The sequence below is a fragment of the Mandrillus leucophaeus genome, unplaced genomic scaffold, assembly GCF_000951045.1.
Source record: "Mandrillus leucophaeus isolate KB7577 unplaced genomic scaffold, Mleu.le_1.0 Scaffold202, whole genome shotgun sequence".
Taxonomy (NCBI): domain Eukaryota; kingdom Metazoa; phylum Chordata; class Mammalia; order Primates; family Cercopithecidae; genus Mandrillus; species Mandrillus leucophaeus.
This window is the reverse complement of record NW_012102055.1, coordinates 5105856-5120975: the sequence shown is the minus strand read 5'-3', so window position 1 is coordinate 5120975 and position 15120 is coordinate 5105856. Positions and strand designations below refer to the sequence as shown.

General features: G+C 42.1%; 1 protein-coding gene and 1 long non-coding RNA gene across 2 annotated transcripts in view; one reads left to right on the top strand and one right to left on the bottom strand.

Moving 5' to 3' along the window:
- CFAP61 (cilia and flagella associated protein 61) overlaps nucleotides 1-15120 on the bottom strand; it is a 317571-nt gene that overhangs the window by 101189 nt on the left and 201262 nt on the right. The window contains exons 20-21 of the mRNA XM_011979531.1: nucleotides 13767-13935; nucleotides 2574-2748 (exon numbers count right to left, since the gene is read on the bottom strand). Coding sequence (XP_011834921.1) covers nucleotides 2574-2748; nucleotides 13767-13935 — 344 coding nt within the window. The remainder of the gene's footprint in view (nucleotides 1-2573; nucleotides 2749-13766; nucleotides 13936-15120) is intronic.
- On the top strand, nucleotides 7271-10780 carry LOC105539310. Its single transcript, XR_001006029.1, has 2 exons — nucleotides 7271-7310; nucleotides 9466-10780. It is a non-coding gene; the product is annotated as an uncharacterized LOC105539310 (long non-coding RNA).

Below are 15120 nucleotides of genomic sequence, written 5' to 3'. Positions count from 1 at the left end.
GAAAATCACCTGCATGTAAGACAGGAAACTAATTTCCACATACTTCTTATTCTGGCTCTTTGGTGGACAAAAGCAGGCACTCCAAATGGCTTTATACACTGGCTGCTGGGAGACAGTCTTAAATCTTGAAAAAGCATCTCCCTTTAAGGGGGCAGTGTAGCATCATCATCTCTGACGACTGGCCAAGTCAGCAGAATAGCACTGATGCTATTCCTCCATCTGAGCACCAAGAGGACAATACAAAGGCACTTGAAAGAGACCATAGCGCTTCTTGCTTTGAGGTTTCTAAATTCTCTGCCATCAACATTCCACCTTAAGAACTTGCAGTGCCACTTTCGAAGGGTCTTTCTTGGTCAAATGCTCCCTAGCCCAAACATCCAAAACACACAGAGGTTCAAAGTTAAAGCACGGCACTGCAGGCTAACAGGATTGGGTGCAGTCTTAAAGACGTACTGTGCATTTTGTATTGAACCACTGGCTTTTGTGCTTTTGGGGAAGTTATGGTACTGGGGAACTTATGGTACATTTGGAGGTCTGGACTTCATGAAATGGTAATGATTTGTCAAAAATGTTATGGCTAAAAGCAGGTTACTACAAACTACAGCTCATCGTCTGGTTTCATAAATAAATTTTATCAGAACACAACCATGCTCATTCATTTACATATTGTCTATAGTCGCTTGCTCACTAAAAGGGCAGAGTTGAAGAGTTGCAACAGAGGGCGTATGGCCTGTAAAGTCTAAAAGAAAAAAAAATCGTTAAGATAAGATCTTGCTCTGTCACCCAGGCTGGAGTGCAGTGGCATAATCATGGCTCACTGCAGCCTTGACTTCCCAAGCTCAATTGATCCTCCCACCTCAGCCTCCTGAGTAGCTGGGACTATAGGTGTACACCACCATGCCCAGCTAATTTTTGTATTTTTTGTAGAGGTGGGGTTTTTCCATGTTTCCCAGGCTGGTCTCAAACTCCTGGGCTCAAGTGATCCTCCCACCTCGGCCCACACAAAGTGCTGGGATTACGGGTGTGAGCTACCATGCTCAACCAAGTCTAAAATATTTACTATCTGGTATTTTACAGCAAAAATTCACCAACCCATGGATTAGAGAATTTTCCCTGATAAGAAAATACTCTGAGTCTACATAGGTCATGGGGTAATTATTACAGAATGACTAAAAGGCTAAAACAGGTTTAAACATACATAGATGCAAAACTGAAAATAATTCCAAGTTTGGATGAAAGTATGAAATACTTTATGACATTTAAAAAATCTGGGTTGCCAGTATAATCTATCTCTATATCCCACCTCTACCCAAAGGTTCCAGACTCAGCTGGTTTTATGGGTGATTTCTGTCCAACCCTTAAGTTACTTTGTATTTCAGATCCCCAAAGAATATAGAGAGCTTCCAAAAATGCTTTGTGAGACTAGCATACCCTTGATTCCAAAAACCTGACAAGCAATGCATAAAAGAGAGAACTACAGGTCAATCTCATTTATGAATTTAGAGGCAAACAGCCTATAAATAGTATCAGCAAATTGAATCCAGCAACGTATTGAATGCCATTTGATACTCATTTTTAAATGCTAAATGTAGTACATTAGTAACTTTTTAATGTAGTAAATAACTTGGCAAAAGTTAATACCTAAATGATCCACCAAAAATTATAATAAATTATATTTAATTTTAATGTATTATATTAACAAATATAATTAGATTATACTCATATACGTGTATTAAATAAATTAGCATGTTTAATTTTACACATTGATGCCCACTTTCTGGGCACTTAGTGGTTTTACATCCTTGGGCTGAACTCTAAACCACAGGTGGCTGTGGAACTGAACCAGGTCACTAACTGTCTTCTCACTTTTAGGCAAAAGAAAGGGGCTGCTTTAAGTAATCTCCTAACCTTGACTTCTAGGTTTCAGTTAAAGACACAAAAGCAGCCAGGCCCTCTTCTGGTTGTTTCACTGGCTGAATGATTTCAATGAAATTCAAGCAATACAGAGAAAGATGCTTGAGAATACACTTTTGAGTGGCAGAGGCATTGGCACAAATGTTTCACTTTTTCATTTCGATTTAAAAAGTGGCATGTAACTCGAGTCTGGGTATTTGTGGGAAGGACTGTACGGGCAACACCAAGAAAGAGAACAATAGGTTGTGAAAACAAGAAAAGGCCCTTCCAATACAAGCCTTTTTCTTCCTAGGTCTTTTCAGCTTCACAAAAGAAGACATATTTTCCATATAATTGCTAAACATGTTTGCTTATTAAATTATTCTTTAATTAGTTAATGATTTTAGCTATGCTTTGCTCTTCGGATATTCATTTTGTATAATAAAATAATTATAGATAATTAAACTATCTCAAGCCTTTTTCTTTCCCCCAGCAAACATGCTGGGTATCCAAAAATGACAACAAGTTGTAAATTAATCTGGAAAACAAAGCATGACAGATGAATGATTTGGTTGGAATTAATTAGGCACTAATTATATACTGGAACTAGATGAAGAATGAGACTCATTATAAAAATAAAACGCTATTCTGAAGAGATGCACAGTTACCGACATCCTTACCTTCTGTGGTGATGGAGTTATTCCTTATCCAAGTCAGTGCCTTAAAGCAATCCTCTTCCTCATTGAGAGTGAAATGGTTGCAAGGAACTTTCCCTGTGTACCGCCGCTGACTGCTGTTGGGAACCTCTCTGTTTGTCAGGTGTTGACTAATATCAGCCCCTGTGGGGCATGGGACCTGAAGTATGTTAGAGAAATGCTTGTTTCAGCGATAATAGATAAAGTGGTGACAGTGGTTAAAAAAAAAAAGTAGACATAGCAATGTTCAGTATGTCTTTTTCTGTTCCCAGATACAATCAATCAGATTTTAATCCAAGTAAGAAAAACACACACACACACACACACAGGTGTAATGAGCACCTAGAAACAATTATCAGAGGGAGTTGCTCTAGTTATGTAATGCTGTGTAACAAACTGTTTCAAAATTCAGTGGTAAAAATCAACCATTAGGCTCCCAGCCTATGCAGGACAGTAATTCAGACACGGCAAGGTGGGGAATGGCTTGTCTCTGTTCCACAATGTCTGGGGCCTCAGCTAGGAAGACTCAGGGGCTGGGGCCTGAAATTATCTGAATATAGTTAAACTATCTCAATCCTTTTTCTTTCCCCTGGAAAATATGCTGGGTATTCAAATGTGACAACAAACTGTCATGATTTGCCTTGCAGTTGATATTGGCTAAGGGTTGGATTTGAGCTGGGGTTGTTGGCCAGAACACCTACATGTGGCCTCTCCATGTAGCTTGGGCTTCCTCATAACATGGTGGCTGGGTTCCTAGGGCAAGTGTTCTGAGAAAGAGAGAGCCACTACAGAGAGGTCCAGGTTCTTTTCCAACCTAGTCTTGGAAGCTGAGCAGTGTCTTTTCCACCATATTCAATTCGTGGAGGTAGCCATAAAGGCCTGCCCAGGATCAGGGGAGGGAACCTCAACTCCACCTCTTCATGTAGGAGAGGCAAGGCTCTGGAAGAGGACATGGAAGTGAATTGGATGTGGTGGCCATTTTTGGCAAAAATAATCTGCCACAGAAACAATTATATCCAGGGTTGAAATTTAAGGGTATAGAGGGGCTAGGCAGAAAAGAAAAGGAAGGAAACATTATTATTTACTTATGAAAAGTATAGAATTATTCCTTGTCTTGTCAGAGAAATATTCTCCTTCTCTTTATTCCCCTCCATCTTTCTCTCAGTTTTGATGCAGATGTGTGTGGGAACAGAAACTTTCCTCTACTGTAAGGAAAGTAACAGTAAAAACACAATAAAGGATGATAGCTGATACTCGTCTTCTGTGTCAAGGATACTGTGGTAAACTGGAGGGTTTGTGCTTGGGCCAGAGAGATCAGCCATGACTCCGCTCCATCTAGTTGCTGCCAGTGTAGAGTATGGATCCAGTATGGCCAGATCTGACTTCCCAAGAAATGCCAAGCCCTTGGGTTTTCATGTAGACTCCTGATCTTTTTTTTATTATATTGGTTCAAATTAAAATCAGACAAAGAAGTGTCATTGCAAAAACCAAATAAAACAGCACAGTGACCTGAGTTTCCCCAAATGGGCCACCACTTGGTCCCTCTGATTTTTAACTGGTTGCCAGGTGGAGGTTATGAGGAGAAAAAGAGGGCAAGCAGAGGGGCAGCCTAGAGGGACCCTGAGGCCTTTGGTGGAAGATCGATACCTACTGGCTTGCTGCATTCTGGGTCTAAGACCTCAGGGCTGTGAGGCAAGAATACTCCTAGAGCTATTACAGGCAATAAGTTCACCTGCGGTCAAGATGGATATTGGAGTAGAGGAAGTTCTTTATCCTCTGACAAGCAGGCAAATGCTGGCTGGTGCTTAAACTCATGGGGCTTGACTAAACTCCAGCTGACAGGAAACTTTTGGTTATACACTTCCTCAATAGAAATTGTAAAGCCTTAGTACATTGCCGTGATGTATTTAATGCAATTTCAAACTAGATTAAATTAAAATGAAACAGAGCAAAACAGAACCAATGTTTAAAGTTGGATATTCTCTCTCCATTAAGAAGCTGCAGTGAAATTATATGCAGCAAAAGGGAACAACTAAATAAATAGTGGTCATTTACTGTAACCAAAATTGAGGAGGTAAAGTTTTCTTATTAGTAATATAGCTCGTTTAGTAATACCCCACTAAAATGTTGATAGCATTATATTCATAGGTATTATAAAGCAGCCCACTGAAGGCTTTGGTGAAAGGTTTGACATGCACAATACTGAATACTGTGCTTCAGGTTTTGAAACCTCACTGGAACTACAAGGAGCATGGTAGCATAAAAGAAAATAAAATGTGGGTAACATTACATCAGTTTAGTAAGTCATGATTTAACAATTGAAAAAGCCTTGGCAGAAAGTGGCAGCGCTAAAGAACAAATTGAGAGCCCTTCATTTCTAAAAGTTTCAAGTAGCGGGTGTCTAGGCAAAAACAAAAAAGGAAGAGGAGAAAAAAGAATAAGGTCCGAATGGAAAATTAGCTCACTACGATCTTGAAATGTAATTGCATTCTGACAATCCACATAATTCTTGTGTGCACTTAAATGTGTAGAGTTGTTTTGCGTACTTCTCTACTATAAAGAATAAGAGCAATTAAAGAAAACCTAACGGGATTATGGCATTTTCACAAAGCAGGCAGAACTGAAGCTAGGATTATAAATTCCAAAGCCACACAAATTTGTCTGCACAGAGTTTAGAAGAACTCAGTGAATTAAAAAACAATCTATGGAAAAAGAAGCTTGCTTTGTGACCAGTTCATCATTTACTGTGTTCTTTCATTGAATGGAAGCTTTTAGCAGAAAAATAATTTGTATGGAGACATTAAGAAGCCAGTACAAGAAATTTCCTTCTTCCATGTGTGCCTGTGGGGCCACAGAGCTATCCAGCCCTGAAAAGTAAAAAGAAGCTTCCTTTCTGAATGGTTCATCACATACTGTTTTCTTTCATTGAATAGCATATTTCAACACTAAGAGGAGTTTGTAGGCAGACATTTAGAAGCTAGCAGAAGTTTCTTACACCCATACACTCCTGTTGGTCAAGAGAGGTCACCAGCCCTGAAAAGGAAAAAGAGGCAAAGGAGAGAACAGTCTTTGATATAAGGGCTTGGTTATCTTTAATGAAGTGCCATGAGGACTGGCTATCCAAACTGAGGGTCTCTGCCACTGACTAAAGTGCCACTAAATTTGAATGGAGAGCAGCAGATAACTTTTCAACCACACTGATTTGCCATTGCACAGTGCCACTGTCACTCAGCAATAATTCACGGTGGCTAGGACTGCTGGCTGCCTAACCCAATATTCTGTCTTCCTTTCTTAGTAACAGACTCTTGGGAAATATGCTCAGCTGAAAAACTGCATTTCCCAACTCATGACCTAAGAGGTGGTCAGGAGATACAAGCAGGAGTCCTTGGATGGGGTAATGAGAGAAGTCATCATGCTCTAGTCCTTCCTCTTTCGTGCCTCTTGAAAATGGAATGACTGGAACCACAGCAGCCATCTTGAGATGCTGAGAATGGAAAACACACATTAAAAATAGAAAGAGGGCCAGGCATGGTGACTCACACCTGTAGTCCCAGCACTTTGGGAGGCTGAGGCAGGCGGATCCCTTGAGCCTAAGAGTTTGAGACCAGCCTGGGAAACACGGGAGATCTCATCTCTACTAAAAATACAAAAAAAAAAAAAAAAAAAAAAAAATTAGCTGGGTTTGGTGGCATGCACCTGTATAGTCCCAGCTACTTGGGAGGCTGAAGCAGGAGGATCACTCGAGCCCAGGAGGTCGAGGCTACAGTGAGCTGTGATTGTGCCACTGCACCCCAGCCTGGGTGACAGAGCAAGATCAAAAAAAAAAAAAAAAAAAAAAAAGATGGAAGGGCCTGGGTTCCTGATGACATCAGGGAGCCACCTTACCGGGCCTGGGTTGCTTTTCTACAGATATTTTTAATGAGAGAAAGAAATAACCTTTTTCTTTTTGAACTGCTTATTTGACTGTAGCTATAAATACTAAGCTCTAGAATCTCTGTGGTAATGACTTTTAAAAGCCGTCAAGTATAAGCCTTGCACCATATCAATGAGAGATAAAGGGAAACAACGAGAAAGGGAAAAGAGAGGGAAAGAGAAGGAAACAGAGACAGTGCTTGATCCAGGGCCAGACCACCTGAGTTTGGACCCTAGTCTACCACCTCTGTAGTAACCGACCTTGGGCAAACTACCTAAGCTTCACGGCATGGCACCTCGGTTCTCTCAACTACAACACGGGGATGCAAATGGCAGTGACCTCAGGGTATGTGAGAGTTCCATCCGTTACCACGTGTCTGTCTCATGGTAAACATTCAACGACAGTCAGGTGCTCAACCGCTTTGAGGCTCCCTAGCAGCAGGCTCCTGTCTCCTAGGGCTGACCGTTTTCTTTGGAGTAGACTTTGAGTGAAAGTTGTTCCTCGGGATGAATAAACACTGCATTCCCATCACTTTTTCAGGACCTAGATCTGTTTTCTAGAGCCATCATGTACAAGACTGAATTTGGTTTCCGTATGAAAATTCTTCAAGTATTTGAGGACTGGCTGACCATCCTGCACACCCTGAATCTTCACCCCTCTGGCTGCACATCTGGAGTGACGGAGCCTATCCCTCGCTGTGCTTCAGCTTGTTCCTTCCTTTCTTCAATGGGACTCCAAGGAACGAAGGTCATATTGCAAGTGCACTTCTGTTTTTGTGGCACATCCTCTGATACAACCATGTTCAGCAGGTAACCGGTTCATGACCTCTATATTCTCATCATGGATTTTACCCTTGGTCAGGTTTAATGCTTTTCTTTCTCCAATTCCCTTTCTTGGGCACTAATATTATTGCTGTTTCTAATAGCTGTGTGAAATTTGCCTGACAGTCTTTTGCTGGTGCACTTTGAACCATCTTATTTTTAAACTTTTGTTGCCCTTTGATTGGGTATTTCTCTTATATTTTGAATTAAGTGTAAAAACAGAGTCTTGGTTCTTGTAACAGGATGGTTTGAAGCCCTAACCCTAATCCACCCATAACAGTCACCACTATTTTCTCCTCATGTCATTCTGGTTTACACCTTCACTTTTAACCATTGTGTCTGTTTTCTTTTGTTTTCTCCCTTTTATCTTCTGCAGTGTTGGGAAGGTGAATTTCTTCATGCTGTTTCAAAGGATTCTTTAATCTTATTTCTTCTAAATATAAGAGTCACACTGAAATAGTACTTTTGGGTTTCTCCACTTAAGACAATGCATATTCCTCCCTTGCTACCTCCCTCCCAATTGTCAACAACTTCTTGGTCTTTATTAGATTAATTTAACTTAAGAGTCATTTTTCTATTTTGCATCTATTCTCAGATTTACAACAATTATTTAGATTACATTTATAAATTGTTTGTGGTGCTTGCCACCTGTCCTTTTATATGATTATGAAATTCTAAATTTTCTTTTTTTTTTTTTTTTGGAGACAGAGTCTTGCTTTGTTGCCCAGGCTGGAATGCAATGGCACAATCTCGGCTCACTGCAACCCCCGCCTCCTGGTTCAAGTGATTCTCTTGCCTCAGTGTCCCAAGTAGCTGGGATTACAGGACCCCGCCACTACACCGGGCTAATTTTTGTATTTTTAGTAGAGAGGGGGTTTCACCATGTTGGCCAGGCTGGTCTCGAACTCCTGACCTCAAGTGATCCACCCGTCTCGGCCTCTCAAAGTGCTGGGATTATAGATGTGAGCCACCACACCTCACTGAAGTTCTAAATTTTCTTTTCTATCTCAATTATTTTGAGTGCACATTAAGCAAAGAACAGGGAAGATAATTTTTTCTGAGGCCTTGTATATAAAAGAATGGCTATCTGCTATTTTCAAATATGAGAGATTTAGGTGGGCGTATAATTACTGAATCACCACTTTTCATCAAAATTCTGTGAGGTTAGTTTCATTTTCTTTTGCTATTTAAAGCTGGAGATAAAATTTTTGGTATCTTTTATTTTTGTTCTTTTTTAGGGGGAAAGGTTGTAATCTGTTATTTTTCTTTTGAAGTTTGTTCAATTTTTTTCTGCCATTCTATGAGAAACTATTTATCATCCCCAATGCAGTTTGATCACCCAGCCTCTGAAATGGCAGCTGAAGCATCAGAAGAGCAGAGGCTGAGCTAAGAAGGCCACAGGGTTAGACAAAAAGGGAGATGGGTGACTAAGAAAGAATTGAAATTCTGTCAGAACATAACTGAGAACATTTTTCTATGGTTTTGCCTAGAATGTGGCCAGCTGGACAATATGTTTTTGGTAAAAAGAAGCTTTCTTCTAGAATATCTTTAATTATTGTCTCTATTCCTTTTCTTTGAGTCTCCTCTTCAGGAAAACCAATTATTTCTATGCTGCCTCCATGCCTATCAGACCCTGTTTTCTCCTGAACCAAGCATATCCCTTTGTCCTCTGCTTCTGCCCTCCAGGAGTGCTCTGTCTTCAGCATCACTGTTTAGCAGCAGTTCTGTCTCTGACGGGGATTTCATTTTAATTCTTTCTTATTCACCCATCTCCCTTCTCATCTGTGGCCTTCTCAGCTTTGCCTCTGCTCTTTCAATGGCTTCAGCTCCCATTTCAGAGGCCAGGTGATCAAATTGTGTAGAGGATGATAGTTACCTGCAATGTGTGTGTGTGTGTGTGGGGGGGCCTGAATTTTTTAACATTTTCAAAAATATGTTCTTCCTCTGATTTTTCCAAATATTGTATTGTTCTCTTTCTCTTATTGTGTTATCTTTTTATTCTAGCTGTCCTTTGCTGTTCAACAAACTCACACCAAAACTTAGTAGCTTAAACAACAACTACTTAACTTTCCATGATTTTGTTGGTCAGAAATTTGGATAGCATTTTCACGAGCAATTCTTTTATTCTGTGCGCTGTGGACAGGAGTCACTTGGCAACTTTCAGCTGGTGGATGGAGTGATCTGGAGGATCTGCGATTGTTTCACTCACATGCCTGTTCGCAAGGCTGGCCGAAAGGCTGGGATCAGCGGAGACTGTGAGGCAGAGAGCTCACCTACGGCGTCTCCAGCATGGCAACCCCAGGGCATCAGAACTTCTCACGTGGCACCTCAGGACTCCAGGAGTGACTGCTGCCACAATCCAGGAGGCAGTGTATGGCCTCTGTGACTTGGCCTCAGAAGTCACACCATGTCACATCCTTTCTAGTTTATTGGCCGAGGCAGTCACAAGGCTGCCCAGATTCAAGGAGAGGAGACATAGACCTCTTAGATGGAAGAGGCATCAAAGAATTTGCAGCCATTTTTAAAACAGCCAGTTTTCTTTGACTGCATGCTTTTATTTTCCCCTGTAATCATTCTCAAAATGAGATCTCTTTATAGTAGGTGATGTCAAATGACATGGGGGAGTGTCTTTCTCAGGTCTCTTACTGGGAGGTACAGTACTGGTGTGGATTCCTCCCCGCTGTGTGTAGAAGGCTCTCACCTGGGCTGCATCATTCTGGATGCCACACTATTACTGACCCAGTCTAAGACATGATTAATCCCTTTGGAGACAATGTCACATTGCCAACCCACATCAAGCTCACTGTATACTGCAGTCCCAGCTCTTCTTCTTGCTTGCTTGGAAGCACCTGCCCTACCTGCCAGCTGCTAGTGACCCCCGACTCATAAACAGTCCGTGCCACAGTCTTCTCATGCTCAACACCAAACTCATTTGATTTTGAGTTGGTACATTTTTGTTCTTCCTATTTATGAGGTTCCTCAAATCCAGGCCCGGGGCAGGCATCTCTGCTACTCCATGACTGTCCATGAGTCATGGAGAGTGGCCCTGTGATCTCAGAGGGGTTTTCAAAACCAGAGTGTGTTTGCCAACAAAAATGATCAACATGGATTGGAGGGGTGGAGAAGGAGTTACAGAGTCCAGAAAGTGAGCCAGCTAAATCTCCATCTTTGAAAATGGAGAGGTTGTAGATAATGTCTGAAGTTGACAGAGCAAGGAAAAACATTCTATAAACATATTACTGTATTTGGAGTTCTGCGGATAGCCACTGAAAAACTGAGAAAAGAAATGCTTCAAGCTGGTTGCCTTTGGAAAGAGCTGGGAGGAAGAGTGGGCTGGGAGAGCGACCAGCTCTCCTTATACTCAGCCCTACAGTGCAATGTAGTATTTTACGTTGTGCATGGATTTTTGTAATAAAAAATAGTGATGTGTATTTGAATATTAAAACATTATACAACAATTTAGAGTGAGGTGTGCCATTTAAAAGGTCTGGTTAGAAGCTGCGGTTTGTAATTACATTTTATAAAGGTTGTCTTCTTGCTTTGGGTTTAAGCTCTGTTTTCATTATTTTAATTTGTTTTTTAGAAAATCACAAAATTGGGACAAAACCAGGAGAGAGTTGAAGAGAATGGGGAAAGGGGGAGAAAAGCTCCCCAGTGAATTCAGCTGCCCTTTCTGTATCACTCTATGTACTTTGATTTTATGTCCTTCTGGAAAAATTAAATTGGAACTCCCTTTATCACTTCTTCATTTCATTTTTTTTTCCGTTGTAAAAAGGGCAAGAGCTTAATGTGCCACAGACTAAAGCTGCAGGGGCAGCTGGGCACACATGGGCAGATGCCCGAGGCTCTGGGCAGCTGGCTGGGTCTTCCACTCAGTTTCCAAAGTACGCAGTCACAGCAGCAGCTGGAACCTGGCAGGCAGGTGACAGGGAGACAAGCTAAGGGGGTGCATGGTATTTCTGTCTGGTTTAATGTTTTAACAAGTAAGAGGAACACTTAAATATCAAAACGAAGTATCCCTGCAGTAAATATTTATCCTTTAACCATAAAAATATCCTTTTATACCCTTTGAGAATCAAGAGGAGAGCAGAGGAGAGGAGGGGAGGGGAGGAAAGGGGAAGGGAGTGAAGGGGAGAGGAATGGAGAGGAGAGGAAGGAAGGGGAGAGGAGAGGAGAGGGGACGGGAGGGGAGGGGAGGGATGGGAGGGGTGCGGAGGAGAGGAGAGAGATTCTTCAGAGGTTGATCCAAGCTACTCAAAGGGTTGTTCATTCACCAGCAGCATTGGCCTCACCTGGGAGCTTGTTAGAAATGTAGCATCTTCCTGTTCCCCTAAGTGGTCTGACAATCTGTGAAAATGTGAACCTCAGGCAAATCGAGAGGTTCAAATCTTTGTGTCCACTGAACACTTGCGAAACTGCCCAGGTCATCAGGGTATGCATATATAAAGAGCATACCATATTTTTATGGTTAAAGGATAAATATTTACTGCAGGGATACTTCGTTTTGATATATAAGTGTTCCTCTTACTTGTTAAAACATTAAACCAGACAGAAATCTTTCAGTATCTGAAAGATGTCACTTTATAGAGACAATGTGTACCATTCTGACATTACAAGGGTGGAGTTGGTAGGCGTGTCCAGGCCAAACAGTGGGACTGGACACAAGGTCAGTGGCCCAAAAAGAGCGCTGAATGTTTGCTGCACATGCTTAAAAATGCAGAGAGCCATGCTGAACATAAGGATTTACATGTAGATTCTCTGGTCATTGAGCATAGCCAGGTGAATAAAGTACCCAAGATGTGCGGCCACACTCACAGAGCTCAGGGTCAGGTTAATCCGTGTGTGAGCTCTGCCTGCCACAATGAGATGAAGCTTATTGAAAGGAACAGATTGTTCCTAAACCAGAAGAGGCTGCACAGAAGAAAAAGATAGCCCAGAAGAAACTGAAGAAATGGAAACTTATGGCACAGGAATAGACTCATCAAACAATAAATGGAATTAAAAGTACAGGAAAGAAGGAAGGAAGGAAGGGAAAAAGGAAGGAAGGAAGAGAAAAGAAAAGAAAATGTAGCATCTCAGGCTCCCCATTCCATGACCTCCTGCTCCTAATGTGCATTTTAAGAAGCACAGGGGATTCATGTGCAGAGCACAGTTTGAGAGGTGCTATTCTAAGGTGTAGATGAGGAATTCTTAGTCAAGAAAGTGCAAACTTGTGGTTCTCAGCTTTAGCTTAGGAGCATGTGGGGCACTAAAAAAATACTGACGACTGAGCCCCACCCTAGAATAATTAAAACAACCTCTGGGGGCAGAGCCTAGGCATGGATGTGTTTTCAAAGCACCCCGGTCTTCTCAATGTGCAGCCAAGGCAGAAAATACAGGGCAAGGGATGCTCAGAGCTGCTGAGCACATTCTGTGACAATCCCCGGGTGGAGACCCTGTCTCCTTCGTGCACTGCCTCCTCTGCGCTTGGCGATGTCAAGGAAATCTGTCATACACAGGCCCGCATCGAATCCACAACCGTTCACAAGATGGTCTAAATGGGGTGTCTAATCTTTTGGCTTCCCTGAGCCACACTGAAAGAAGAAGAATCATCGTGGACCACATATAAAATACACAAACACTAAAGACAGCTGATGAGCTGAAGAAAATAAACTGCAAAAAAAAAGTCATAATGTTTTAAGAAAGTTTACAAGTTTGTGTTGAGCCACATTGAAAGCCACCTTGGGCCCATGGACCATGGGTTTCGCAAGCTTGGTCGAGGACCTCATCCTTGAGTTACAGAGTAAGCCTCTTGTCACTGGAGAAATACCTTACTGCTGTAGACTACATGAAACACTCATGCGTACTACAAAGTGGAATATTAAATTCTGCTGCCTTGAGACATTGAACAGCTTCGGTGTATCCCGCAATGCTTTACTCAAATGTGGCTGGAGAGTTTAACTGAAAGGAAAGCATGGACCCTGGGAAACCAATCAATCAGATTTCCTATTTTCATAACCGAGAGACAAAATAAAATAAGGGTTGACAGAAGGTGCACGTGTTTGCAATACTTTCGCGAGAGCCCATTGCCACAGCCAAATGTTAGCCTCTTGAGGCATAAATTAATTTACCACAAATGCATGCCTGGTTGCGTCTGGATTCTGCTAGGGCGAGCAGTACGTGTTAGACTTTTGGACAACAGCTTAAAGAATGACATTTCTCCAACTTGCTGTGATTTTTATCCTTGAGCAGAATGTTTTTCTTGGAATGGGTTTCTGGGAGGGTTTGCGGACATAATTCTGGTTATGTGTGCGGCCCTGAAGGGTGCTTTTATGAATTTAGAGCAGCAGCTGTCCAGGCAGAGGGATGCTCTTTACCCAGAGAGCGTGTGCCCCAGTAAACATATGAATGGCTCTCATGGAGCTCTCCAGACACATGGCTTGCACCCCCTGTGCCCGGCCTTACCTGGTACTGCTGTCCGGTGCAGAGGATGAGGTGGTCATAGAGCACGATCTCGCCTGTGGAAAGCACAACGTGCTTGGCTGCTCGGTCTATGCCGGTCATTCTGCCCACCACGACATTAACCCAGGAGCACAGTGACATCAGCGCATAATCTTTATCATTAAAACAGTGGCTGCAAAGAGAGAAGCTCCATAAGTGACATTTGAGCAGCTGACAGCGGGCATTAATTAGACATCTGGTGAGCTGGTTCAAGTCCCCTAGTGGGCTGAGTCTGTGCTCTTGCTGTGAGTTTACCAGGACTGATACTGGGAGATTTTTCGTTATGAAACACTTAGTCACAAATTGACATCGTCCCATTAAAGCTAAATTGTTCCACCTGGCTTAGGTCAGCCCGCAACTGGGTGGGAGGGGTGTGTGTGTGTGTGTGTGTGTGTGTGTGTGTGTGTGTGTGTGAAATCACTCATATTATACCTTTCTTCTGCTTCTATTTCATAGTGGTTGCAAATTTACTTTAGTTGTTAAATTGGTGTCTTGGCCACAGCCTCAAAGGGAATGAGAAGGAAGAAAGTGACATTGTTGAGGATTCCCAAAGCCAGGGGTCAGAATCCTTGAATACCGAGAACCCTTCCTATTCGCTAATACTTTTCAGTAATGACTCATTCTGAGAATTAGCGTATGGCTTCCTGCCAAAACAACAAAATCCATTTTACTTAAAGAATATAGCAATTAGGGAGTTACGTTCGCAGCAAGTACACTCCCTGGAGACCTTGGGATTCACTCTTCAGGGCAGAGGTGATTTTCCAGGAACGGAGACTTCCACCGCCAGCAGGCCCCGGATGGCCATTCATGCTGTGGCTTCAGGGTGCTGTGGCTGCATGGCTTTCATTTTCTGGGCTCTGTTGCAGAGTTTGTGTGCTTTCACGTAATATGATAAGAGTGAGTTTCTTGTGGCTTTGGGTTTATTTAAAGAGTTTTGCGAGGGTTGTTTCCAGAATTTTCTGAAAGGATTGACCTCAGGTAAACCACCTTTTAGTGATTCTGCTCTGAATACTGAGAGTCTAAGGTAATAGGACATTAAGTGCTTCTTTTAATTTAGGCTGTATGATTCTTTTCTTCCTTTTTTCTCAATATAAAAACATTAAAATTTGTATTTATTCATCCATTTATTTATTTTTAGAGACAGGATCTCACTATGTTGCCCAAGCTGGTCTCAAACTCCTGGACTCAAGTGATCCTCCTGCCTCAGCCTCCTGAGTAGCTGGGACTAGAGGCACACGCCACTTCTGTGCTTCGTAGCACAGTCCTCTTCAAAAAGAACCCTGCCATGGTCTGTGTTGCTGACAAGCCTGGACTCTGT